At 33.9% G+C, this 27569-nt stretch overlaps 2 protein-coding genes across 3 annotated transcripts; both read left to right on the plus strand.

The window, feature by feature from the left end:
* The first annotated feature begins 1878 nt into the window (after nt 1–1878).
* Nucleotides 1879–5402, plus strand: LOC112528528 (putative F-box/LRR-repeat protein At5g02930). The gene is made up of 3 exons (XM_025139556.1): nt 1879–3210; nt 4377–4552; nt 5273–5402. Exons 1-3 carry the CDS (start codon nt 1879–1881, stop codon nt 5400–5402), a joined length of 1638 nt encoding a protein of 545 aa, XP_024995324.1.
* Nucleotides 5403–15802: 10400 nt separating this feature from the next.
* On the plus strand, nt 15803–27352 carry LOC112527284 (transcription factor 25). 2 transcript variants are annotated; one of them, XM_025137821.1, is made up of 4 exons: nt 15803–15991; nt 20986–21536; nt 25171–26085; nt 26775–27352. In XM_025137821.1, exons 1-4 carry the CDS (start codon nt 15836–15838, stop codon nt 27052–27054), a joined length of 1902 nt encoding a protein of 633 aa, XP_024993589.1. In that variant the 5' UTR covers nt 15803–15835; the 3' UTR covers nt 27055–27352. The 2 variants fall into 2 exon arrangements, with proteins under 2 accessions (XP_024993589.1, XP_024993590.1); XM_025137822.1 differs by lacking the exon at nt 26775–27352 and adding an exon at nt 26184–26753.
* The last annotated feature ends 217 nt before the right edge of the window (nt 27353–27569 follow it).

Consider the following 27569-nt stretch of genomic DNA (forward strand, 5'->3'; position numbering starts at 1 on the left):
TAACCATTTTATATAATCCTCTTACACAAAATAACCAGTTTTTAGGGGTTTTACAAAACTAACCACACGGATCTCCCCCGGGGGTGATCCGTACTGGGGGGGGGGGGGATTCGGCCTTTTTCTTAGAATTTTTTTTTAAATTTCTTTTTTTCCACTTGGGGCGAGCCACGTCATCGGATCGCACTCGGGGGCGATCCAGACTTTTTTTCTTTTTCTTTTTTTAATTTTTTTTCTTTTTTTTTGTAATACCAATTTCACTATAAATATCAACTTCTATTTCATAAATTTTCACACCTTCCCTTTCATTTATCTTCTCATATATTCTACTCTCACAACTCTTAACCCATTAAACACAATAAACCATCACAAACCATGAAATTATGTCAAAGTGATGATGTTTGTATGTATCTTCGAAGTGGCGGTAACATTTATGTATATATATATAGATGCATTACGTAAAAAAAACGATATAAACGGTACAAAAATTGAAACTTCGTATTTTATACGTATATATGCATACGGGTTTTAACACGTACGCATATTTACGTATATTCACGTACGTTTTACGTACGTATTTTTAACGTATATATGCGTACGGGTTTTAACCCATACGCATATTTACGCATCTTCACGTACGTTTTACGTACGTATTTTATATGTATATATGTGTACGGGTTAAAACTCGTACGCATATTTACGTATCTTCACGTATGTATGTACGTATATATGTATACGTATGTATATACGTATATATATATATACCTACTTACATTTACGTAAAAAAAAGCGATATAAATTGTTGTAACGTATATATCTATATATATAGATATGCATAATGTAAAAAAAAGATATAAATTGCGGTAACGTATATATATATATGCGTAACGTAAAAAAAAGCGATATAAATTGTGGTAACGTGTATATATATATATAGAGAGAGAGAGAGAGAGATGCATAACGTAAAAAAAATGATATAAATTGCGGTAACATATATATATATATATATATATAGAGATGCATTTTGTAAAAAAAACGATATAAACGGTACAATAATTGAAAATTCGTATTTTAACGTATATATACGTACGGGTTTTAACACGTACGCATATTTACGTATATTCACGTACGTTTTACGTACGTATTTTTAACGTATATATGCGTACGGGCTTTAACCGCCACTTCGAAGATACACAACTTTGACGTGATTTCATGTTTTGTGAGGTTGATTGTGTTTAATGGGTTAAAAATTGTGAGAATAGAGTATATGAGAAGAGAAATGAAAGGGAATGTGTGAAAAATTATGAAATAGAAGGTTGGTATTTATAGTGAAATTGGTATTAAAAAAAAGAAAAAAAAATTTAAGAAAAAAGTCTGGATCATCCCCGAGGGCGATCAAATGACGTGGCTCGCCCCAAGTGGAAAAAAAAAATTAAAATTTTTTTTCTAAGAAAAAGGCCGGATCGCCCCCTAGTACGGATCACCCCCCGGGGGAGATCCGTGTGGTTAGTTTTATAAAACCCCTAAAAACTGATTAATTTGTATAAAATGGTTATTTACATCATTTTCTCATAAATAAATCCAGAGGTAAATTATATAAAATAATTTAATTTTTAATGGAGGTATGAAATAATCTATTATTAAATATAATTTTTTTGAAAACCAGGGTCTAATTTTGAGGAAGATTCTGAGGCAAAATCTCAGTAGTACGATGATGATCCTAAAAGCCCGACACCGCTAAATGTACTACTTTTTAAGCAGAGAGTATAACTCTTCTAGTTTAAAACATATCCCTGCCCAGCCCAGGTCTCTCTTTCCATGCTACAAAAAGAAGCAGCAGAAGAAGGTGACGCTGATATGAAGAAAAACAGACTACAAACAATGGATCGGATCTCTGATCTACCCGACCCCATCGTCCACCATATCATGTCCTTCCTCACAACCCTAGACATCACAAAGATTTCCATCTTGTCCAAGAGATTCTTCTTCCTATGGAGCTCCTTTCCCGTCATTGATTTTGATCAATCAACGTTCGCTCGAACATCTCAAGGTACGTTAGCCTTCGTAACCGATGCCTTTCTTAATCACATTCATAATTCGACTCGGTTACGTAGAATCGACACCGTTTTATCTAAATTTAGGGTTAAAGCCAATCTAAATGGGATATCGGTTGATCGTAGATTTGATTCCGCAATCTCGTTTGCACTCGAGAATGGGGTTAAAATTATGGATCTTAATTTAGGGTTTGCAAAGTACCAGTTGCCTGTTTCATTTGCTTCCGAATCGATCAACGTTTTGAGTTTAAACGGGCTCAAATTTGATTTATGTGACCTAATTCTAGCTTGCCCTTCCTTGGGGACTTTGTCTCTAACTTCATGTGAATTTCTACGAGACGTCAATTTTTCGAGTCTAACCCTAACGGATATCAAGCTTCGTTGGTGTGTTGTTAAGTTTATTAAGATCAAGGCTTTGAATCTTCACTATTTTTTCTTCGATGCGGACAAACATCATCCTACGCGTTGTCAGATTAATCTTTTGCAGTGTGAAAACATTAGGCACTTGTGGTTGCACAATCTTGTAAACGGACATGATTGGATCGAAGAACATGCTAATTCATTGGGTGAACTTGAAACCTTCATCCTCAATGGATGCCAAGATATCAAACAGATTAGGGTTTGCAATGAGAAACTAGAAAGAGTTAATCTTTTTAATTGTCCTGCACTAGTTTCAGTCGAAGTTATAGCACCATCTCTTAAATATTTCTGCTACAGAGGGACTGATCGGAATCGGGTATGCAACATTAGTTTCACAGCTTCATCACGTATCCGATATCTTTCGATAGAGGACGCAGGGATTACCGATCAATGGATGGAAGCCCAACTTGCTAAATTTCGTTGTCTAGAGGGTCTAAGACTCGTGGCTTGTAATTCTTTAAAGAAGGTCAAGATTGTTCATGAAAATCTTCAGGAATTGGAGTTATACAACTGCCTTCGTTTGACAGAAGCCGAAATCAACACACCACAACTGTTGTGTTTCGAGTATCGTGGGGGTATCATCGAGTTGTGTACCATGGTTACTCGAAGTCTATGTACTGCAACTCTATTTATGAAACCATGGGTAACTTACAACAATGAATCGTTTTATGGATTGAGGAAGTTGCTCTCATTTTTTGGTCATTGCCAGTCCTTGAAAGTGTCTTGCAGCTGGCAGAAGGTATACTCGTTTCTTCTTACTTTCTTCAGTTCTTGTGATTCAAATATCCTACTTAAATTTTGGTTGAAAATTATTCAACAAATTATGTACTGTTTTTATTTATAACGAGCTTACTCTTTCTTTTTCAAGTTTTTTTTGATAAAAAGTTACATACGGGTGCCTTTTCTTCATTCTTACCGTAACAAAATCGGTTTTGTAGAACATCAATTATGCTTGGATGTCATAGTGGATTGTTTTAACCATGAGTCTTTTGAAAAAGTTGAAGTTATAATAAGTTAATAGGACGTTTTTGAAAATTCTAACAAACTTTTTGTTGACACTTATTAAGACATTTTTCTTTTGAGGAGTGTTCGATATACGAATATATCTTTTTATATGACATTATTTTTCTAACAATGTCATATAAAAAGATAATAAAATGTTTTAATTCAAACGTGTCTTAAAAAGCTTGTTGGGACATCCAAAACCGTTATCTCAAGTCTAACTTATATCAACTCTTTTACACATATATTCAATTCTTTGTTCCTATATACATATATATATATATATATATATATATTTATTTATTTATTTATTTGACGTCATATAAAACCAATTTTGTTGTAGTATTTTGTCTTTATAATTTATTCTAAATAAAAAATAGTTTATTTGATATTAAATTAAAGTTGATGCATACACATGCAAATTGAAGCTAGGAGTATAACTCTTTTGTGTCTGTGTGTGTGTGTGTGTGTGATTTAGGAACTGATTATACCTGAAGAGCTAAGGGAGAGATTAGTTCCACCATTGTATGATCTCCAACACTTGGAAATACATATAAAATCAATGGACAAGATTGAAACAGATCTGGTGGACAGTTTGCTATGGCTTTCACCTCTTCCAAAGACTCTGCGTATATCTTCTGGTTTGGATGATACCCTACAAATGATAATAAAGGTATCTTATGATTGATTCTTTTAATTATCCTACTTAATTATTCTGTGATATATATAAATTAATAAAACTTCCTTCTTGTAAAAACAAAAGTGCTTTATTGAATGCTAGTATTAGAATCATCTATACAATGCTTTTTCAAATTGTTAATTGGTCGTTCTTCTGCAGAAATTAAGAAAGCATAGTCATATTATTTCACAAAAAACTGATGTCTTTTTGTTATAAACCTGCAGTTTGCCTACAACGAAATGATAGGAGAGGAAGAAGATAAAAACCCATTTTGTTGCAGAAGTAAACCTATAAAATGCTGGAGGCATAACTTAACGAGGGTGGATATTAAAAGCAGTGACGACGTCTGTCCCAATAATGGAGTCGAACTGCAGAAATATTTTCGTGCAAACACGATGATGTTAGATACGATTTGTTTCAGCAAAGGTCAATTTGAATCGAGGGAAGTGATTTGAACTTGTTCAGGTTGAGTGTTAAAATTCGGATTTTTTTTACTTTTCATCGGACCATATACCTAATACCTGGATACTATATATGAACCTCCGGGGATGTTTTTTCTAAGGTTATTTTCATTTTAATGTTGTGAATTTCTAGACAGCCCGAACTAGTTAACGTTTCAGATAAATGGCTTGTTAACTTGTTTGCAAATCTTAATTCATATTAAAGTATGTGTTTTTGCTTGTTTCTTTATATATGCAGTTATTAAATTTATGATGTAAATTAAGTTTTAATCAGTACTTAATCATTTGAAAACTTTTTTAAACGTGAGACTTGTAAGATCCATTCTAGTTTAAACATTTGATTTAGTTATTTTATTTATTAAATAAATATAAACAGATAATTATATAATTTGTTATATTGATAACAACTCATAAATATATTTATTTATGATATCTCTCTTTAATTTTTGTAATTTATTATTTCAAAACCCTAAAAGAATTATCTCTTCAAGGAGACGGGGACCCCTCCACTCCATCTCCAACCAAAACCAACCTCTAACTTGTTACTGATTTCTACTTCCTTCAACCACTGATTTTTACTTTTTCACTACCACCGTTAGAAGAAGAATTTCCACTACTACTAATGGTAGCTTGGTGATGACGATGGTGGTCATTACTAGATGCAACGGCAACGGTGTTAGGCGAGATTACGTGGATCCACTTCCATACTGGCCTGTGAACATGGTGGTTGGTCCGTACCGAGTCGAGGATAGGCCGATTCGTGCCTCAACTCCCTCCATCTATGAATAACTAATTCAAATCAGTGTCAACTCGGTGGCAGTCGGATCCGAGTGGAACCCTCCGACGATGGTTCTTTTAAGTTTTTATCTATGTTCTGAGATTGGAAAGGATATGTACATGCGGGTATACAATTTGTTCTTATAAGTGTTATCTCGGTCATGAGATTGGTTCACAATGTGTTCCCGAGCAATGTTCACATATGGAATAACCTTTGTTCACTATATGTGTTCACATGTTTAAGTCTCAAATATAAAGCTCATTGTACTTTTTGTGGAAAAATTGTTAGCATACAGTGAACACCTTTATAATGGTGTTGATGCAGACACTTGTCTCAAAGGTGCTTATAAACATCAAAAGGTTTTATTTTTTGTTATTTATGTGCTCACCATGGTGTTCGATTGGTACTTATTTATGTCAAAGGTGAGAGGGTGAGAGGCAATCAACAGAGTAAGGGGCTGTTTGGTAGGCTCTTAATGGTTACATTAAGAGCCAATCGCTGAATCGGTCAGAGGTTGTAAGTGTTTGGCAAAAAAAAAACCACCTCTTAATGGTTACAAACACCTCTTAACCATTTTGACCCTTATACTCCACTCAACCATTCAGGGGCTGTTTTTTTCCATCTTTGCCCTCATCTACTCACGCAGACCTGCTCGCTTCCATTCCTCTTCCCCTTCCATTCCCGATCGAAGCACATATCCTCTTCCCCTTCCATTCCCGATCGAAGCACATATCCTCTTCCCCTTCCATTCCCGATCGTCCTTTCATCGTCGGTTCCCGATCATCCTTCCATCGTCGCACCCCGATCGCCTCGTCTCCGGTCGCCGCCTCGTCGCCGCTTCGTCGCCGCCTCGTCGCCGCTTCGTCGCCGTCGCCTTCCACAGCCTCACGTCGCCGCCTCGTCGCCGCTTCGTCGCCGTCGCCTTCCACAGCCTCACGTCGCCGCCTCGTCGCCTTCCACAGCCTCACGTCGCATTTGGTTTAGGGTAGCATTTTTCTGTCTAGGGTTTGGTTTAGGGTAGCATTTTTMTGTCTAGGGTTTGGTTTAGGGTAGCATTTTTCTTTGAAAATTGATGGTGTTTATTGCTAACTTCATGTTTATAACAATGTTAATGATGATTGGATTACCTATATTTTGCAATTTCTTGAGGATTTGTGATCTTGATATGAAGAACATGAATAACATCATCTTTTTTTTTCTAAAAGAATGTTTAGAATTGATTGTATTTCTTGAGGGTTAAAATGGTAATTTTGCTGTCATTCAGAAAACAATTACCAAACAACTTTGTTTCATTCAGCACTTAACCATTCTGACCCTCTTAGCCATTCTAACCTCTTAGCTATTCTGAACATCATTCAGCAACTGCCAAACAGCCCCTAACCTCTTAATAGTTCCATTAAGAGCAACTTCTGAATCTTTAAGAGGTGAATCTTGTTTGGCAAAAAAAAAGTCTGCCTCTTAATGGTTCTAAAACCCTCTGAATGATTTTGTATCCTGAATTTTCTTTAACCATTAAGAGCCCTAATTTCATTGTACACAATTACCAACCAATTATATTTTATTTTGCACTATATCAKAAAAGTCTCTTAATCATTCTGACCACTTAATCATTTTGCATCAAATCATTCAGCAATTACCAAACACCCAGAAGAGAGAGAGAGAGAAAAAAAAAGATTTGTAAATAACCATGCTACCCTTTAATTAGATTTTTAAATCAAAATTGTCAAAATAAATGATTTCCTAATTGAAGTCTGATTTATGGTTTGGATTTAATCTCACGGATCCCACAAATTACATGAATTTCAAAAGAATGTCATATATATATATATATATATATATATATATATATATATAGGGTTTATTTCAAATACAACCTATCGCATTTGTACAATCAATGCAACCCAATAAATTGAAATATTTATGGAAATAATTATAGTTCATTTATTATGATTTATATATTTATGGAAGATGAAAACGGTTCATTAATTATGATTAATACTTTATATTAGGAAATAATCAAAACCTATATAAAATCACATATTAATAAAATGAAATGGACGGTTGAGATTAGGTTGTATTGGTTGCACAAATGACGAGGGTTGTATAATAACCAACCTCTATATATATATATAGAGGAGCGTTCAAATGAAAACTCTCTCCATTTGTGTAAACCTTGTAAACCAATCTCAACCATCCATTTACTTGATCAATGGTCAAGATTTGTAGGTTTTATTTATGGAAATTAAAAAAATATATAAAATAAAAATTCAGTTTATTTAATCAATAAGGGTAGAATGGTAAACATAATTAACAATTCTTAAGCTCCTAATCGCAATCCTAATCGCAATCTTTCCTCATAATTAACATACATGAATTTTTTTCATTACATATTTTTACATGAAATTATTTCACGTTAATTATTCCATTATGCACCCGTTGCATGATACATATATTTTCAAATAGAACAAAACCYAATATGCACCCGTTTCATGACCATTCAAATAGAACAAAACYCGTTGCACGATGAAAGTAGTGCATTAATCTCGAATTACTTTGAAAAAGAAAACGTTTCATTATAATGAAATTATTTCGTTATAAWTTTTTTGCAATGAAACACTTTCACCTTCAAATTCTTGCATGCATATTAACWTCATAACGTRCAAAATCCATTATTAATGATTTCATTACCTATGAATGTATTTCATTAACTTTTTTTGCTTGAATTTTTTTCATTACATATTTTACATGAAACTATTTCGTTAAATATTTCACTTTAATCTATTCCATTATACACCCTTTTCATTATACGTATATTTCAAAAARAACAAAACCCAATATGCACTCGTTTCATGACCATTYTAACAACAGAGCGATTCAACTTCTGATACAATGCATCATGGATCACGATGAAAGTAGTGCATTAAACGAGTTTTACTTTATTAACTTTTTACATGAATCTATTTCATTAACTGTTTCATCTCAATCTATTTCATTAACTATTTCATTAACTATTTTAAATGAATCTATTCCATAATGCACCCATTTCATGATACATATATTTCAAAAAGAACAAAACCAATTATGCAACCGTATCATCACTATTATAACAACTGAACGCAATAACTTCATATACATTTTTACATGGATCTCAATGAAAGTAGTTCATTAATCTCGAATTTGTTAAGAAAATGAAAACGTTTCACTAGCATGAATCTATTTCATTAATTATTTTCCAATGAAATCTTTTCACCTTCTCCTATTAAAAAATAGTGCACAAGGGCTGTTAGGGTGATACATGAACTATCATGAATCTATTGCATACACCTTCATATTTTTACATGAACAAGATACKCAGAAGATTCATTCCATTGCAATTTCTTAAAAATAAAGATTTTAATAATATATTACAATAAAAGCTTAAAACATTACCATTTTTCATACTTTCTCCTATTAAATTTGCCTTAAATAAAATATATTACTAACTTCCTTAATTATCAAAATTTTTTGTAAAATGACATAAATAACCTTATCAATTAAATTTAATTAAAAATAAATGGAATTTTCTTATTGGTCGAAATTGGTTCACACGGTTTTTAAGAATTGGATGGTTCGCATTTGAACATGCCCCTATATATATATATATATATCTGATTGCACTACAACAAAAATTAATTGTGCTTATAAGACACCACAAATTTTTATAAGCATTCTAATAGGTTGCTTTATAAGACTTACCTTATAGAACCATAAAATAAAACGTCATATCTAAAGGTATTGCAATAAGTTTACACTTTACTGGACGCTTGTTTGCGTCTTAATATGTTTTTCAAGACACTTCTAATATAAAGCGTCGTATTACCTATTTTATATGATCCTTTTGAAAATGTGTCCTATAAACACATCTTACATCTTTTTATAAAACATTTGATTTACTAAGACACTTTTTCAAGTAGTGTCCTATAAAATAGCTAATACGACGCATTTTTTATTAAAATGTCCTAAAAACTTGTTACGACGTCCAAAAACATCATATAAACTTATTACAATGCTTTTAGATGGAAAACTTTATTTTTTGGTTCTATAAATTGAATCTTATAAAACAGTCTATTAGAACGCTTATAAATTTTTAGTGTTCCATAAACTCAATTTTGATGTAGTGTTGTTTGTTTGTACACCCCTTGTATGTAGCTTGCTCGCTAGTTTCTTTTAGTTCTTTATTTTGTAATCTAAGGGTCTTACTAAAACACCCTCTTTAGTTTGTACCTTAATTAGGGGGTGTTTGGTTTGATGAAATGATTTTGAATAATTCAGATTTAGTAAAATGATTTGGAATTGGAGTGATTTGAAATGTTTAATGTGTTGGGTTTGTAGGATTTAGAATGAAATTGAATTTCATTATTTATAAATAATTTATAAACACAAATAATAAATAACTAAATTATTTTTTTATTAATTGATTATTACTAGTGTTTTAAACATTTTTCAAAACATTATTACATATAACTTTTATAAAATTCCATGAAATAAAAATTACCTCTATAAAATTTTAAAATCCTATGTGTGAAATTTTAAATTCAGAAAATCCTTTAAAACCGATGTAATTGGAACGAAATTCAATTCAAAATTCTATCAAATCCCACAAATAGAAAATGAATTTAAAATTAGAGTCATTGTCTACATACATCTTACCACTACTAAATCCAACCTCATTTGTCTGGTTTAGTTAGTTTTATTTACCTTTGTTAATATCGTATTACTTTTCATCAACTAGCAAACAACTCGGGAATGGAAATATATGGTTGAATATGATGACCAATGTAAAATTAAAAGGCAATCACAAATTCAGTTTAATTAGTTACCTAAGCCTATCAGAAAAATGGCTAGCACGTACAAGTGATATTGGACGGACGAAAAATCGTTTGAGAATATGAGTAAAAGTGAGATGTGTATGAAAGGATCTAGACCCTTTATCACTTTTTATGTCACACCCACCTCATGAGTTGCATTTTATCACGGGAATTGATTATGTGTATCTCAATGCACCGTACTAGTGTTGATATTCAATTAATATTGACCAATAACAAATTCTTTTTTACTGTTTTCATTATAGCTTCCGTTATCACGTATTGGAATGATATTGTTACTTATTAGGTTGGATCCTTCGATTACAATTTGAAAGATATCTAACCTAGTGGATATAATTTTATGGAAAATGTCTTTATTGTTATTGCTATACAAACTGTATGAAATTAAGTACAGTTACAATTTTCGTTTACATATGAAAATATATAAGTTGTTAAATGTTTTTTTATACCATATACAAACCGCAAAAGAAAATGTAACCAATTTTCAAGGACCTACTAACTAAATTCTTCCCAAAGATTAAACAATTATAATATAAAATAGAACAAATGATGGCTTTGGTCCTTGTCGTTTATATTTTCTATCAAGGTGGTCTCAAAATCAAAATAAATATAGATATGGTACTTCTGATTGACATTTCGCACTCATTGAGTCTCTCCCTCTAACTCTGTTAGATTGAGAGGTACTTTGATATTTTTGGGTTATTTGTTACTTTTTATTAATGAAAACAATTATATTTTAATAAATTGTATTATATATTGTTGGTCTCAGCCGGATATACAAGAGTTTAAAGGTAACAGTTTGTATAAGGGGATGATGAATAAAAACACAACAAATTTCACTTCTAAAAATTATATATTGATAAAGAAGATCAATACAAATTCTATAGATTGTTTCGTGAAAAAGATAAGATACACACAAAATTAGAGATAACAATAAGAAAATACTTGTTACAAGAAATAAGATAAGAAGTAATGTGCTCTTCACTTGATAAAATGAGTCTTTTTCTTAGACAGAGAGTAGAGAGAGAGAAATTCTTGGGTAAGTTTAGAGAAGGAAGATGATAATTGAGAAGAGAACTACTCAGCTATTTATATCTATTGCATTAAATGCAATTCATAATGTATAAACATGACAAGCTTTTAGAGGAAAGCTTGTTATTTGTTGCAGTATACAGTCTTTTTGGCCGTATGTGAACAGTCTTCTTTCATAAAGTAAATAAGCACGTTTGGAGACAGATGAGTGACTTTGTTCTTCGTTTGCAGAAGAACAAGACAAAAACTAATCTTACCTAACAACAATCATTTGATCGTTGAACATTAGAATGACACTAAAGGTCTCATCCATGTTCACTGAATCTTGCGTAGACTTCACACTTGTATAGACGAGCTTATTATCACTAAAAACCGCTTCAAATCACAAACTTGCTGGTCTCTAATCTTCAACTTATGTTTTCGACATCGCTGAAGGATTTGTAGTATGCGTTTTGTCTTCTTGAAGAATATTGGTCTCTGAATGAATTACAATACATGTTGAGCGATCACTGAACAGACTTTGTGATGATGGCTGAAACTAACTACTTAGATAATATACTTCATAAGGTAAAATGGATCATCATCAAATTATTGAAAGAGATGATCAACACAGGCACACACACACACACAACTTATGTATTCTCAAGGTTTATTTTAAGTACTCGTCTTTTAATCTTCATCTCGTTACTAGTTTCAAGTTACATTACGTTTTCTCGTCTCTAAAGTACGTAGTCTAAATAAATCGCATTTTCAAGTTTGCATTTAACCTTCGGTCTTTGTAACGTAACTTGTTGTGCAAGTTACGTTACTTGACTTGCAAGTTTTCTTTCACGTTTCCCAAGGTTTTTCCATCCATCCATCCTTCCATCCATCAAAGTATTTTTGTCTTCCCAATATGTACTTTCCTTTTTATTATTATTATTATTATTATTATTATTATTATTATTATTATTATTATTATTAGATTAATATAATTAATATTATTTAGTTATTAATAATTTATATTTCAGTCCTTCACATTTCTGTAATTTACATTTCTGTCTTTATATTTCTGTCTTTATATTTCAGTCTTTACATTTCAGTTTTTTATATTTCAGCATTTACATTTCAGTCTTTTACATTTCAGTATTTACATTTCAGTATTTACATTTCTGTAATTTACATTTCTGTCTTTATATTTCAGTATTTACATTTCTGTCTTTATATTTCAGTCCTTTACATTTCTGTATTTACATTATTGCAATTTACATTTCTGTCATTTAACTTTCAGTATTTCCATTTCTTGTAATTTACTTTCTGCAATTTACTTTTCCGTCTCGTTATTTACTTTTYAGTYCTTACATCCTTCGAGAGAAGAAACYGAGCGATGATGGGCTAACGCCTTAGCTTGGGGTGTAACGGGAAATTAAGACCAAAGCCGATGTGAAAGTACAAAGGTGTCTTATTAGCATTATAGTCTACTATTTATTTCAGGTGCTTAATATTTCATTTGATGATTACATTAAAATTAATTGACAACTAATTTTGTGTATAAAATGTATTGACTTTCAAAACCTGAGGTAATAGGAGAAGGCTATAAATAGCTTTAGTATCTGACAAATGCTATACTCCTACGGTGTAGGATGATAACATCGTGTTGTGCTAGGATTCACGACGTCTAACATAAATGATATCGTATCGATAGCACGTTGACCGGTGTGTGCTCTTGGGAGGCCGTCTGACCCGATAGTTGATACTGTCATAGTAATATAAAATTATTTATTGATTTTAGATAATTATGACAGGAATGCTATGTCACCTTTTTACTGAATCATTTGTTTAATGTCTTAATCAACTGTTGCACCCTGTGCTTCTTTTTAAGATTGATATTTTCTTAGTTGATAATCAAATCTCCCCATTTTAGATAAATCAAATCTCTCGTTTCGTCTTCTGAATTTAGTTTTTATAAACTGGACTTTTTGAATTAACTTTACAAGCTATCTCTGTGGGAACGATAATCTGGTACTTTTTACCATTATTACTTGTTACGAGACGACAGTAGTTCGAGGTGTATACTTGCGCCAAGTTCTATTTTTGTGTTGGAATCTAAGGTTGAATAAACCGACGAGCAACAGGCACACACACACACACACACACACATATATATATATATATACACACACACACACACACACATATATATATATACACACACACACAAACACATATACACAGACATAACACTGAATCCACCCTTTGTCTTTTCCCCACATCAACCTCCTGCATACCATCAACCGACGCCAGTCACCGTCTCTGGCGTCGGTTTCTTCACCACCATCAGATCCGACGACCTCTTTCTATCATAGCCATTTCCTCCCTTTGTTTCTTGCCCCTGTTTCTTCTTCCCAAAACCATCATCGCAGTACAAAGTCTTCATCTTCTTCTCAAACCCCTCATTTTCTCCGGAGTACCTTACCTCCTCCCCCTGTTTCTTCTTCCCAAGACCATTGCTGCAACATAGGGATTTCATTTAAGTTGGGTCTAAGTAAAAAAAAAATGGAGACTGAGATAAGTAAGATGGTGGTGGCAAGGGAACGAGATGGGCCTACGTTACTAAAAAATGATCCATGCGTTTGCGTCACCAAAAAATTGGTGGTTGAGAAGGGATATCACAATTGGAGTACCTCATAGGAAAATGGTACTTGGGAAAGGAATATCACAGTTGGAGAACCTTACCCCTTCCCCTTGTTTCTTCTTCCCAAGACCATCGCTGCAAACATAGAGATTTTGTCTGGTTTGGGTTTGGGTCACCAGAAAGATCGAGATCAGAATGGTGGTAGTGACGTGGGAACGGGATGGGGCCGGGTCACCAGAAAATGGGAGATGGGTGTTACATTTGAATGAGGCAGGAAATAGCAAAGGGAGGTGATCGGTGCTAGAGATGGTGATCGAAGACATGTGTATTGTATCATATGTATTATCGATATATTTTTGTTATGCATAAAGTACTGTATATTGATGCATATTACTTAAAATTCAAGATTACAAGTAATTATGCGTAAGTAGAGCTTATTAAAGCTCGATGTTTGAATTCATATAAATAACTGCGAATAAACATAATCAAATAGATGATAAACATCTCATTTTAAAATATAAAAAATATAAAATATAATTAGAATAATTATCGAGTTCCAACAATATAAATAATTATTATCTTTACAAAAAAATTATATTATTAAACCAAATATAAATTACTTCGTTATTGTATATAAATTAAATTAAAAAAATTGAATTAAAAAGTTACACAAAAAATGAGGAATTTCAAATAGTTAATTTAATACTAATATCGATATATTTTTGTCAATTTTTTATGATATCTTCAAACATATATTTTATTCAAAAATAAAAATATCATCGCTTTCTCAAAATCACATAAAGCCATATTATAACATCAACTGAGATAAAGAATAAAATGAAATACTAAAATCACGATGTATCTAACTGCATTACGCGAATACGCTTCTAGTATATAATATAATAATATGTAATATATGTTTATTTAATTATTTATTTCTTAATTAGGATAAAGACAAAAATAAGATGAAAAAGACTAAATTACCCCTGGATTTAACTGGGTTAACAAAAACAATTTTATTCCATTAGAGACAGACTCATGAGCATGAAAATGTCAACCAAGAATACCATATTTGTATTTATTTTGGTTTTGAGACCACTATAAGTAGAATGTGTAAACCACAGGGACTAAATCCTTACTTTACTTACTCTATAAAAAAATCAATTTACATAAATTTTGTTAAAGTTGGGTTGATAAGTCTTTTTTCATCCGGGCTTGATTTTTATCAAAATATTTTTAATTTTTGTTATTTTATATTAATAAGGGCGTCTTCAATAATAATTATGTTAAAATAGAGATTTTGATGATTTAAGGTATATTTTTACTTCAACAACTATGTCATACAGTATGTTAAATAGAGAAAGAAAAGAGAGGTACAAATCTCCAAATTTTACTTGTGCTTGAAATTTGGAGTTATATAACACAACTTATGAATCCACCTTAATGAAAGCCTAAATAATTTCTTTTAAAATTAAAAACGTGCATTTAATCTTTTAATTTGCCGATTAAAAACAAAAAAACAACTATTTGATATTTTTCTCACTTTGTCATTTTAAATTTTTTGTTGTTTTAATTTATAAGATTTTAAATATAATAAGAAATTTTATATTTTATTTTTTATTACTCATCTCAAATGATATGTAATTTTAGTACGAATGTAACGTAGCCTCCAAAAAATTAGGACGACATGATTCAGATTCACAACAAATACGAGACGTCCTTCCGGCTTCCCCGATCTATACAAGCTCCCATAGGTTTTAATATTTGGAAGGGGGTCAAATGATGGAATCCAGAACCTTGGGGGAGATTATGATATTTTACATAACAAGGAGGAGTTAAATGGAAAATTTGTGATACAGGGAGACTTAAAAGGGTTTTAAGGTCTGGGAATTCACAAATTGAGGTCGGTAGTTGTAGAACTTAACCAATAACGATGTCAGCTAGAGCGTTGAGGAAAGTGCTCAAAGAACAAGAATCAGCAAAAAATCAGAACAGCATATTGTCAGCCGATGATGAATCGGAATCGCCCTCCGATTCACCCCGACCTTCTTCTATTAATCCTTTTGCTCTTCTCAATGAGCAGGAGCAGGTGTGTTTGATTACAAGATGGTTTTTGTTGTTTATATCGTAATAGTTGAATTCTCTTATTGTTGATTTGGTTGTTACTGATTGATGTACTTAATATTGATTCTCTTTTTTGATCTTTCCTGATGGATAGGGTTATTATGTGATGTTATTGGGCATTCATGGTTTTCAACTATTTTTTTTTAATTTGCTGGTAATAGTCTACTAGTCTCTCACTGCCAGATATAGAGCTACACTTTGATTTTGGATGCCAACTGCCCAGCCTATTACGTTTTATGCAATAAATGATGGAGCATGATAATTGTTGTGGGTTCTTAACTTTTGAAGAAATACTTGAAAATCTATGATCTTTGTAACAGGTTTGCTAAATTAATAACAAATTCATATCAACTCTTTGCTTCTTAAGTACTACTAGGTTTGATGCTGAAAAACAAAGGTAGCTCTTTTGTTTTTGGAATAGAGGGAGTATAGGTTTTACCTTGCACAGTATTTTGTTTCTTTTCAACAGTTTATAATCCACATCAATATTGAATTTTTAAAAAAATTTGATATGTAAATACAAAGTTTAGCTCTTTATGTTTTGTTTCAGTTTTTAATTGTTTAATATAAGAGACTATTATTTTGGGCTCTTAATGGTCCTAGTAGTTAAGAAGTTTCTTTGTTTTTTCTTTCCTTGATGGATAGTATTTTAATTAATGTTTTAAGTGTCACTAGATTTAGGACCCTTTTGTGCATATAGTTTGATGTGAATATGCAGTAGATGATTTTGTGGGGCCTTCATTCAATATTTTATTTGTTTGAAGTTATTTTGCTATCCTCAATAGTAAAATCATTTTATCGTCTTGATGCATTTTTATGTGAATTGTACTTCTTCTCATAAGAGTTAAACATGAATTTAGATGTCAAAAGGTTAAGCGTGCAACTTAAAGTTTATATGCACAATCTTAATGGCAGGAAACTATCGTTGGTTAATCGGTCGACATGTATCATATTAGTTTTGCATCTGAATAGGAATATGTTTGATGATCAAAGTCTCTTTTTCAAGTACAATAACTAGATGTGGATCTTCCATCATGAATTGATCCAACCTAGTTAGCATGTGTAATACCTCAACCTTTCATTCATTTGTTTCTTGAAGTTGAAACATAACCCTTTGCCTGGAGTTTGCTACTCAAAACCTAATACATGAGTTTGAGATGACCTTGACAAGGATTATGTATGCTAACTTAATATACTCGCAACAAAAGCAATGCCAAGTCTACTATGGGAGAGATATATACGTTTCCTACTAACTTATGGTATCTCCCTTTGTCGACGGATCTCCTTTGAACATTTTCGTTTGTCTCCGAGTTCAATTACGTTTTTCTGGGTTACAACCTAGCATTCCCATTTCCTTCTAAGAGATCAAGATCGTATTTTCTTTGAGATACATAAATATTCCTTTCGTTTCTAGCGAATAACATATCGGAAAGTATCTTAGTGCCTGAGACTCTTGACCTTTACTTCCTTTGCCATATCTCTTTGAGTAGATTTATTTTTTCACAATTTCTAGTAACAATAATTTCATCAACATACACACCCAGGATCATCATTTTTCTTTTTCCATAGTGTTTAACGGATTAAAAATATAGTATGACCGGTTCTATTTCTTGATTGGATTATTGACTATGATGAGGATTTATGACTTGATTATTTTTTTTGTCACCTAGAATAAACACACAACTGTGGTTGTTGAAGATGTCTTTCCATGTCAAAACATGGCAGACTAAATGGTGAAGAGAATGTTGATTTAGGGGTAGTTCTAAGCCTATGAGAGGTTCTTGCTCTTGTGACTACTTTTTTCCCTTGAAGCAAGGTGGGGGGAATATAAGGAGCGTTTTCAAAGAAATTTGGTTCCCCTAACACAAAAGTCTTCTTCGTGAGAGGATGGTACCATCAATGATAACCTTTTTAGGTAGGAGCATAACCAATAAAGATCGTCGTAACTGCCCTAGCATCAAGCTTTATACGATCTTGGAAATAAAATACTAGATGAGTGGTTTAGGAAATGCGAGGGTAGGAAGCATGAAGGATGAGATATGGTGTTTTAAACTTAAGTGAGCGGCTAGATAGACAATTGATGAGGTAGATGGTGGTGAGGATGGCATCTCCCGGAAGGTACTTTGGAATGTTCAATACGAGAGCTCAAGCAACTTATAATAGATGGCGAATTTTTCTTTCGACGATATTGTTCCATTGGGGTGTATCAACACATGAGCTTTGATGGATAATTCCATTTTGGATAGATAGTGACCCAAAGTAGAATAGAAAAATTTAGTGCCATTATCTGGTAGTAATATACAAACAGGTGTTTGGTACCGAGTTATGAAAGTTTTGAAAGACATGACATGTTTTAGATTTGTTCAGAAGTAGATAAACCCAAGTAATACGTGTGTGATCTTTGATAAATGATATGAACCTATGCGTCCTAGGAGGTAGTGACTTCTGAGGGTGCTGTATAGGATTTATGGGGAAAGGAGGTTCGTGTATGTTTATCAAATTGACAAATATCACATTGTAAAGAGAGAAAATCTTTATTGAATGACAATGGAAACAAATGCTTCAATCGGGAAAACTTGGGTGTCGAAGTCTATAGTGCCATAACATTATTTTGCTAGGAATTTAAACAGAATTTGAGTCCAAGCTAGAGAGTAGAGACCAAAATAGATGTGCTAGGTTGTTGTTTTCTTGGATGTTGATCTACAAAGAAATAGAGTTCCCCATTGGTTGAAGATTTTGAATCTCTGAGGCAGTGAGCATGACGTGTGCTTCTTCGCAACGAACTTCAGAAAATGCCTCCTCAATATAAGGTAATTGTGAGCGACTAACCAGTGTCCTTGCACTTCATCAAGGCTGCTGTCCAACCCAGTAAGGAATTCAAAGACTTGTTCCTCTTCAAGCTGTTGTTTCTCTTTTACATTATGATTAGTTCTCAGAGGTGTGGTTTTGAAATATAGGTTAAGCACCTGCCATAAGTCTTTTAGGTCTGAGAAATATTGGGTGCCAGTAGAATTACCTTGTTTCATTTCTTTAGTCTAGTACGGATTTCAAATTATTGGAGACGCATTACTTGAGATCGGAATACATACGACGAGTTGCATCCTAGACCTCCTTAGCTGTTTTGAATATTTGTGACTGATTTTGGGGTCTATCAAGTTAATAAGCCAAGCAAGGGTAATAGTGTTCTCAGCCGGCCGTACCTTGTAGCTAGGATCTGTGATAGAAAGGGCAGGGAGGTTGTTCTTGATATAGCCAAGCTTGCCATGACCACAGATGATGAACTTTAGAGCTTGTGGTTTGCAGCCTGTGGTCTGTGATTTGCAGAGATTCACTGTAAGAGCTACAAAGAGATCCACTAGGGTCACTTGACTATGCTGGGGGGCCAAAAGTCCTATTTGTTTGAGAGGAGGTTCATCACTTGTTGCCATTTTTGAAGAAGGAAAGAACAAGGGTGCTAGCAGCAAACTGATGAAGCCTGATACCATGCACAGAGGTTGCTGTAACATTGCTGGTAACAAGCACTTGGAGATTGTCTTGTGAAATCCTTGCTACTATATCACCAAATGAAGAGAGTGTTTACAGAAGCAGAAGTCTGGCCGTGTTTTATAAAAAAGGAAAAATCAGGTCTTCAATGAGAGTGACGAGAGATGGTGTGAAGGCAGCAACAGTTCACCCCACAATGGTGTCTTATTTCTCAGCAGCAGGAAGATGATTGCACCGGAACCGACAGCGACTGCTTTGGTGACAATGAGAGTGGGACGGCGAGGAGGGGCTTTGTTGGGCTTACTTTGACTAAGAGAAGAGGTAGGGGTGTAATTTTTCTGCCCTGATACCATATTTGAAGTAAAGTAACTGAAAGGAAAAGTCGTCTTATTGTATTTACTTGAATAATGATAAGTACATATTTATAGTATAAAAACATAATAATTTTGTTTATATTCCATGTAGTTTTTCTTTTTTTCTAGTTTATACTTTTGGTGTTCTTTCTACTCTTACAACTACGTAAGTAATCAGATCGTCTTTTATATCTCCTTGTTCCATTTATGTGACTTTATTCTGATTCTGCTCTCGCCTGTTTATCTGAAGACTTCATCACTAATCACTAGCCTTCAGTTGCTTGGTCTGACCTTTTTTCACATTCTAACAGCTTCCATCTCGATCTCAAATTCCCTTCTTTAATCATATGATCGTTGAACGTACTTAGATGATATATTTTTTTGCTTTAACCAACCAATGTTACAAAGTTTGATCCCCTTACTCTAACGCAATGGCGGTGTTTAAATGCACTGATGTGGCACATAGATTCACTACGTAATGCGTCATTAAGCTGCCAACCCTTGTTCATTAGCGTAAGTGCACTGATGGTGCTCAATTACACTCGCTACATCTGGGTTCCTACGCAGCTTGTCACTGAGATGGTTACAACCAACACTATTTCTTCCTTATCAGAATAGCTGGATACATCTCCAGCTCAGGGGACTCGCTACACACCATCTTCCTTTACCGTTGCTTCTTACAATCTATAGAAGAATATGTAAGCTGCATTAATCATTCACATTAGCACAACCTCGATGCTATGAACTTGAAAAAGATCAACTTGGAGTGTCTGACCTGATGCTTCTTAGTGATGCGACAAGCGTAGAGCTTGAATTCATGTACTTAGTTAGATGAAAATTAATTGCATAAGCTGGTCTTCTCATGTTGATGTACGATTTGAATGGGCCTCACATTATTAATGCTGACTGGGGCTTGTCCTTTGTTTAGTAGCAACTTATTACATCTTCTGAAGTTAATGTCTTTTTCCCTAGTATATACTTCCGTATCATGGAAATGTCATGTAACTACTTTGAATTTTTGAATTCGCATAGGAGTACTATTTTGATTTTATTCAACCTGTGTACCTTTTTAACTAGCAAACTTCTATGGTTGGTATAATTTTATAATCAATCTCAATTGCAGGAGAATGACTCCAGTGATGCCGATACATCCTCTATAGTAAAAGGTGAAGACAATATACCCTCCAGTAAGAAAGATACTGCTACCAAAGTCACACCGTCCAGTCAAAAATCAAAGAAAAAGAAGAAGAAAAAGAAAAGTAAGGAGTTATCTTCAAGTACAGGTGATATGAACTCCTTAGATGTCATATTAGAAGATTTGTCTTTTGGAGTTAACTCGTCTGGTGGTCAAGGCCAGTCTTCAAAAAAGAAATCAGAAAATGTGAATGGTGGTGGTGATAGACCTGGGAGAGGTTGCACAACTCACATATTGCAAGTGGATCCAAGATTTCTTAGTGCAGAAAATGAGCTGCGGAGAATATTTGGTTCAAAAGTAGTTAGTTCATTTGAAAGAAGTAATCAACCAGGAAGTTCGAGACAGAATCGCCCAGTGAGACGTGGCAGCCACACCCATAGAAAGACGATTCTTGTTTCTCCTTTGGACCATTGGCCTCGGTGGGATGGGTCTCTATCCATGGAGCTTCTTGAACATGGAGATGGGTGCAACTATTTCAGGCAAGCTTTATTTCTCATATCCATGATTTCTTTCCAAATTGGATTTTGTTACCTATTTTCTCGTGTCTGTTGTAATACGCCAGTGTTGATTTGTGCTTCCTGCTCCATAAGCACTTTCAGTTTGAACTGAATCATACCGTCATCTATCTATGAAACCAAAAACTTTAGCTTCTTCGTTAACTTATTGCAGTTATAATGCTATCTCTTACCGAAGAGATGGTAAAACTTAACTATTTACGCTTAAACTTTAGGATTGTTTTAGATTTGGTCATTTGAAGTATTCAATTTGCTCTTAGTCTGGTCATTCATAGCAGTCATATACATTGCTGATGGGTTGTGGAATATGGGCATGGTAGCATAATTTTTAGTTGACTTAACTATTCTATGTCTCCAACAAACACCTTTATCATCAGATTGGGCAACGGGCAAAGATATATTCACATAAACCTCAAAGACTCCACAGTATTATATTGTCAAACAAGCAACTTTCTTAGCAGAAACAGTTAAGTCTTTCATCCTGGGAGTAGGTTGAATTTGGAAAATGACACCCAAATGAAATTTTAGAAGTGAGACCTAGAGGGGTTAACCTGATGGAGGGAACTGATGATGCATTATCTTGGGAATCGGGTTTCCATTCTTTTGCTAAGAAATAGTAGAAGAAACTGATGATGGGTACTTACAATTATACTTGGATGATAACCATTTGGAAAGAAGAGGTTATCAATTTTGTTGCAATAGATCTCTGTAAGATTCTTTTTTCCGTCAGTGACTTATTTTGTTCTCTGCATGGCATCTCTATATGGTATCATATGCTAGTAATGTAGGTGGGTGAGTATGCTCTCCATGACTCAAAGAAAGAAAAGTGCGAAAGAACATGGAATGACAAACAAATTAGAAATTAGAAAAAGAACAAAAGCAAGGAGTAATAACAGAAACATAGAAATCAGCAAGCACAGAAAGAAAAATAGAGGAATAGAGAGCTCCCATGTCACCAATGCCTGTCCAAAATGAAAAATTTGACGTTAAAAGATGCAAGGCCTTTGTGAACTTAAATGGTGTCAAGGGCGAGAACTTAAATATTGTCAAGGGCCTTCTGAGTAGTTAAATAAAAAAATCATGCAAAACTTTATCTGATCAAAAATAAGTTTTAGCAACAAGAGCATGTCACGTTACGCCTCCCTTTTTTATTAATCACCTCCATTTTCATTTTCAAGTTGCATTTTCTAGAAAATGCTTAATTGGCACTTATCTTGCTTTATTCTTCTGTATGCAAATTCATAAATAACTTTATATTTGTGTATGTGTTGCAAAGCAATACTAGTTACTAGAGGGATAATTTGGTTCTCTCTGCACATGCATGCCTACATGCTGCCTTCCACAAATTCTTCCTTGGGAACTTCCTCTGCATTTTAGGCATCATTAGCTGTCAACCTGTCTTAATACCATTTTCATTGATGTGGATATGTAAAATGAGGTAAAATTATTGGGTTTCCTTCGTTTCTACCATTTCCCTCCATCTTCCATCCTCCATTTTTGTGGGTCCCGTCTTCTTTCTCCTGACATGAAGTGAATGGGACCCCATATCACACCTCTTTTTCTTCTCACATCATATGAAGGAGACCTATCAAATGAAAATGTTAAATGTACAAAGTGCGTCGGACCTTAATATCATCAAGTTGTATGCCCAGGTGGAGTTGGATGCAGTCAGCTGATGGGTGAACCAGAACTTCAGACGAAAAAAATGATGTCTAATAAACACACCTCTTGTATACTGCTGCTCTTTATTGGTTAGGTAATTTCCATTTGGAGGTGTTTGGTTGCACCCATGTGATTATGAGTTTAATTAGGAATAGCTGAATGGAGGACATGTGTTAAAAGGGCCTTCAAGTTGGACACAGTAACTTAAAATTTGACAGTGACTTGAATGTTCTACATGGAATATTAATTTAGTAACGTGTACCTGTTTTAGGAGCTTTGGATGATTGAAAGTTGTGTGAAGGTCGTTGCTGGCTTAACAAGTCAAGTGATTTCCAGCTGAGATAATGTATCTGTGCAGAAAAAGAAATTGTGGTCTTTTATGTAGTGGCATAACTTTTTGTGTAATAAATGGACAGATAAGTGTTAATGATCAAGAGTTCAGAATGACTTAGAGGATCTGTATAGAAATGGTGCTTAAAATGAAATATATTAATTCTGTTTGAACCATCTTTATTACAGAAATTACCAATTTAACCTCTAAACTAGTTTCTGCAAAATGTTCTTTTGAATACATACCAAAGAATAAATGTTTAACAACCTTATTACATCATAATCAACCGAGTGTTGGCAGTTGTAGCGTCACAGAGATAATATTTATTTGAGAGTCTTGTGCTGGAGTGGAGCCAAATTTTAGCTAATCAACAATTGGTCAAGCTTGATTTGTTCTGCTGAATAGCTTTGGTTTCGATTAGCAATTCAGCTGATTCAGTATTCCTATTTAGCATGATCATCTTTAATCTCCAATATTAGAATAGCATGTCATGCAGGTTGCAGACGAAACTAAGATGATATTTTTTTTTGTCTTGTAACCATGCAAGCACTTAATGGATGTTGTTTGTTATAAGCCAAATGCAGAACCTCTCATGCACATATAAGTCCGGAAGAAAATCTTGTGGACCAAAATGAAGTATTTTTTAAGGATCCTTATGGAGGAAATATGTATTTGCTTTGTTTGCAATAAGGGTCAAAATGCCATAATCCTTATATCCAATGAGGGAGTGTTTTTAAGTATATTGGAGAATGCATTCAGTTAATAATTTGGCCTTTGAGGGAGTGTGTAGTTTTAGCAAATACAGGGGAATATATGACCAAGGGTATTTTGGAGTTAAGTTGACCCCTCTTCCCCCTTGGGAGTTAGGAATAAGACTACTGCTAGATGAAAGTTTTTGTAAGTTTGTAAATAACATCTACGAGGCTGGCTTCTGTGGTGCTTCTGAAGTTTTGCAGATCTTGAGAAGCACTTGGGATTTTTGGTTCAACTATTTGGTCAAATTGGTTCAATCATGTTTACATATGTTGTTCCCTACAAAAAATTTCTAGTCTTGGAGCTTGATTAGCTCCACAAGCGTTAAAATTTGATGATTGGTTAACATATGACCTAAATCAAATAAGCACCAACAAATGCTTCACTCTCGGACATATATTCATGCCCAACGTGGCTAACAGCACATCACTTTCAACGCCCAACATCTTGTGTCAGATTTGGCTTGATTAGTTTATTACTATTTGTCAGGTTGGAGGGGAGGGGTTAGAAGTATCATTAGCTTATGGATGTGAACCATGCACTTGCTTAGTTCCAGTATAACGTTGTTTTATGTCAAAACTAATTTGCATATATAGAAAGGAACTCTAGTGTACCTTTCATCTGTATCACATTCACACCAAAAGGACTTGTTATAATGATACTGAATACGAGGCTACATCCGTTTCCTTTTAAGGAAAAAAAGAATAAGTGGGTAAATTTTTTAATTTGTGTTTTTAATATAAATGTACCTTAAAAAACTATTATCGGGGATGTACCAATTTATTTCAAAGTAATTTGTGGTGTTATTTCAGTATTCCAATCTCACCTTGCTTTCGGCATCACTTGATTTAGGTATGTACATTCATCTACCTACATCCTGGCTCAAAGACAATTTGAAGCTGCCAAAGCAACACATGATCTCAACGGCATAGCAAACATTCTGTTGCACCATCCTTATCATATAGATTCACTCATAACTCTAGCAGAATACTTCAAATTTTCTGGTGAACTACAGATGTCAGCAGATGCTACTGCAAAATCACTTTACGCCTTGGAATGTGCATGGCATCCATTGTTTAATCCTTTACAGCATAGCTGTCGACTGAAATATGAACACGATACAAACAAGCAGATATTCACTACACTATTTGCTCACATGAAAAATATGGATAGACGTGGGTGCCATCGCTCTGCACTTGAAATATGCAAACTACTGATCTCGCTAGATTCAGATGATCCGATGGGTGCTTTGTTCTGCATTGACTATTTCTCCTTAAGAGCAGAGGAGTACAAATGGTTAGAGCGGTTTTCTGAAGAATATAATAGCGATAATTCATTGTGGTTATACCCCAACTTTTCATATTCGCTTGCAATTTGTTGGTTTTATCTTGAACGTGAAGAAGGCTTGAAAGAAACAGAGTCGAAGAATGAAAACAAAGCCACTTCAAGTGATCTCATGAAACAGGCGTTAATGCTTCACCCTTCGGTTGTAAGGAAGTTGGTGGCTAAAGTTCCTTTAAAAGAGCAGGTATGGACAAAGATAATCAACCATAATTTCTTTGGAGCGGATCAAACAGGGAGTGCGTCATTGGATCACCTGATTAATATATATGTTGAAAGAAGTTATATCATATGGAGACTTCCTGAGCTGCATAACTTTCTCAAGGATACAGCATTATCAGTCATCGAAAAGATGGAAACTAATCGAAGTGAAGCTAGGGATTGGGCATGTGTGAGAAAAGAAGCGTTTGCATCCGACAAGAACGAGTGAGTATGCACTTTCAAATTATAACCTCTTATGATTGTTGGCTTGCTGCCTTTGTCCCAAAATAAATGCTACTTTTGCCTTTTTCATGAATTTTCAGGACCTAACAATAGATGCCATATGATTCAAGACTTAGGGGCGTTTACCAAATGCTAACCTGATCATTGACCTTATGGGGTGAGCATGAGAAAGACCGAGAATCTTACCCGGTAAGAGGCATGAGTGACTTGCTCAGTTAGAGTTTGCTGGGTAAGATTATTGCCTACTATGACATTTTGATGGTCGACAATATTACCCAGTAAGGTAAGTCACATCAGTAACTCTGACCGGTAGGCGTTTGGTAAACGAACCTTTTAAACCCTGTTTACCTAATATTGACCCATGTTGATTCGGTCAGCATCTACTAGTTTACCTATAGACCAATCTCACTAATGGTGCTAACCAAGCACCTACCTAGTCGACATCATTATTTCACTTACCAAGTCAGTACAATATGATAAAGGTAATTTATCGGTAGCTTTGTACAACCAGCTTACGTGGAAAAGATTTCATATTCTATGTCAGACTAACACTTGCTACAAAATACTTACTGCAAAACCATTTTCAATCAGGGTTTACCAAGACCGAAACCTTTACCTGTAATTTGTGTTGGTAAATGGCCCCTTAGATGAAAATTATGATTTATTTGCAGGTATTCACACTTGATGGTATCTGATTTCTCGGATTCAACTCCGACTATCCCTCCAGAGAATTTGCAAAATTTTATGATTGATCCAAGGTTGGCAGAAATGCATAATGTTGCCGAGAACCAAGAAAATATTCCAGATGTTGCACGTGCTCCACGTGAAGTTGCTAACCGAAATGCATTGGCGGTTTTGTTTGAATCTATGCTACCATGGATTGATTATGGAACGAGAGAAGGCGAGGGCCAAGACCAGGAAAACGGCATGGCACAAGATCACGAAGATTAAACCTCGTCTCTTTTCAAGTGTTATCTGATGCTTTTTCAAGTGTTATCTGATGCTTTTGACGACCTTATTCCCTTTTACCAAGCAATTTTACAGTATGTTTTGGGTACATATATACCCAAGAAGAATCAGATTTTTATGAGATATGACCAGCACTTTCACCTATACCTGCCTTGCAAAATATTGAGGATGAGTTGGTTGGTAATTGACAAGTTTGTTGGTGGTTATTTACTTTCAAATGTTATATTTCTAAGTTGTAATGCAAGTTGTGTCTGAAATAATTACCTTTTTTTATTGAAAACATTTTTTCTGACTTTTATGTTAGATTTTAAGTTAATCTGGTTCATGATTCATCAATATAAGAATATGTTGTCCCAAATTTTTCTGTTTGTCTCTTCCTATCCGGTAATTATACAAAGTTAAATAATATATTTATCGAAGAAACAGAGTGAAAATATAAATAAAATAAATTTATATCAAATTAAATAATTTGGTTTGTTTTTAATTAATTGGTGGAA

Source organism: Cynara cardunculus (genome assembly GCF_001531365.2).
Source record: "Cynara cardunculus var. scolymus isolate 2C chromosome LG 15, CcrdV1, whole genome shotgun sequence".
Lineage (NCBI taxonomy): Eukaryota > Viridiplantae > Streptophyta > Magnoliopsida > Asterales > Asteraceae > Cynara > Cynara cardunculus.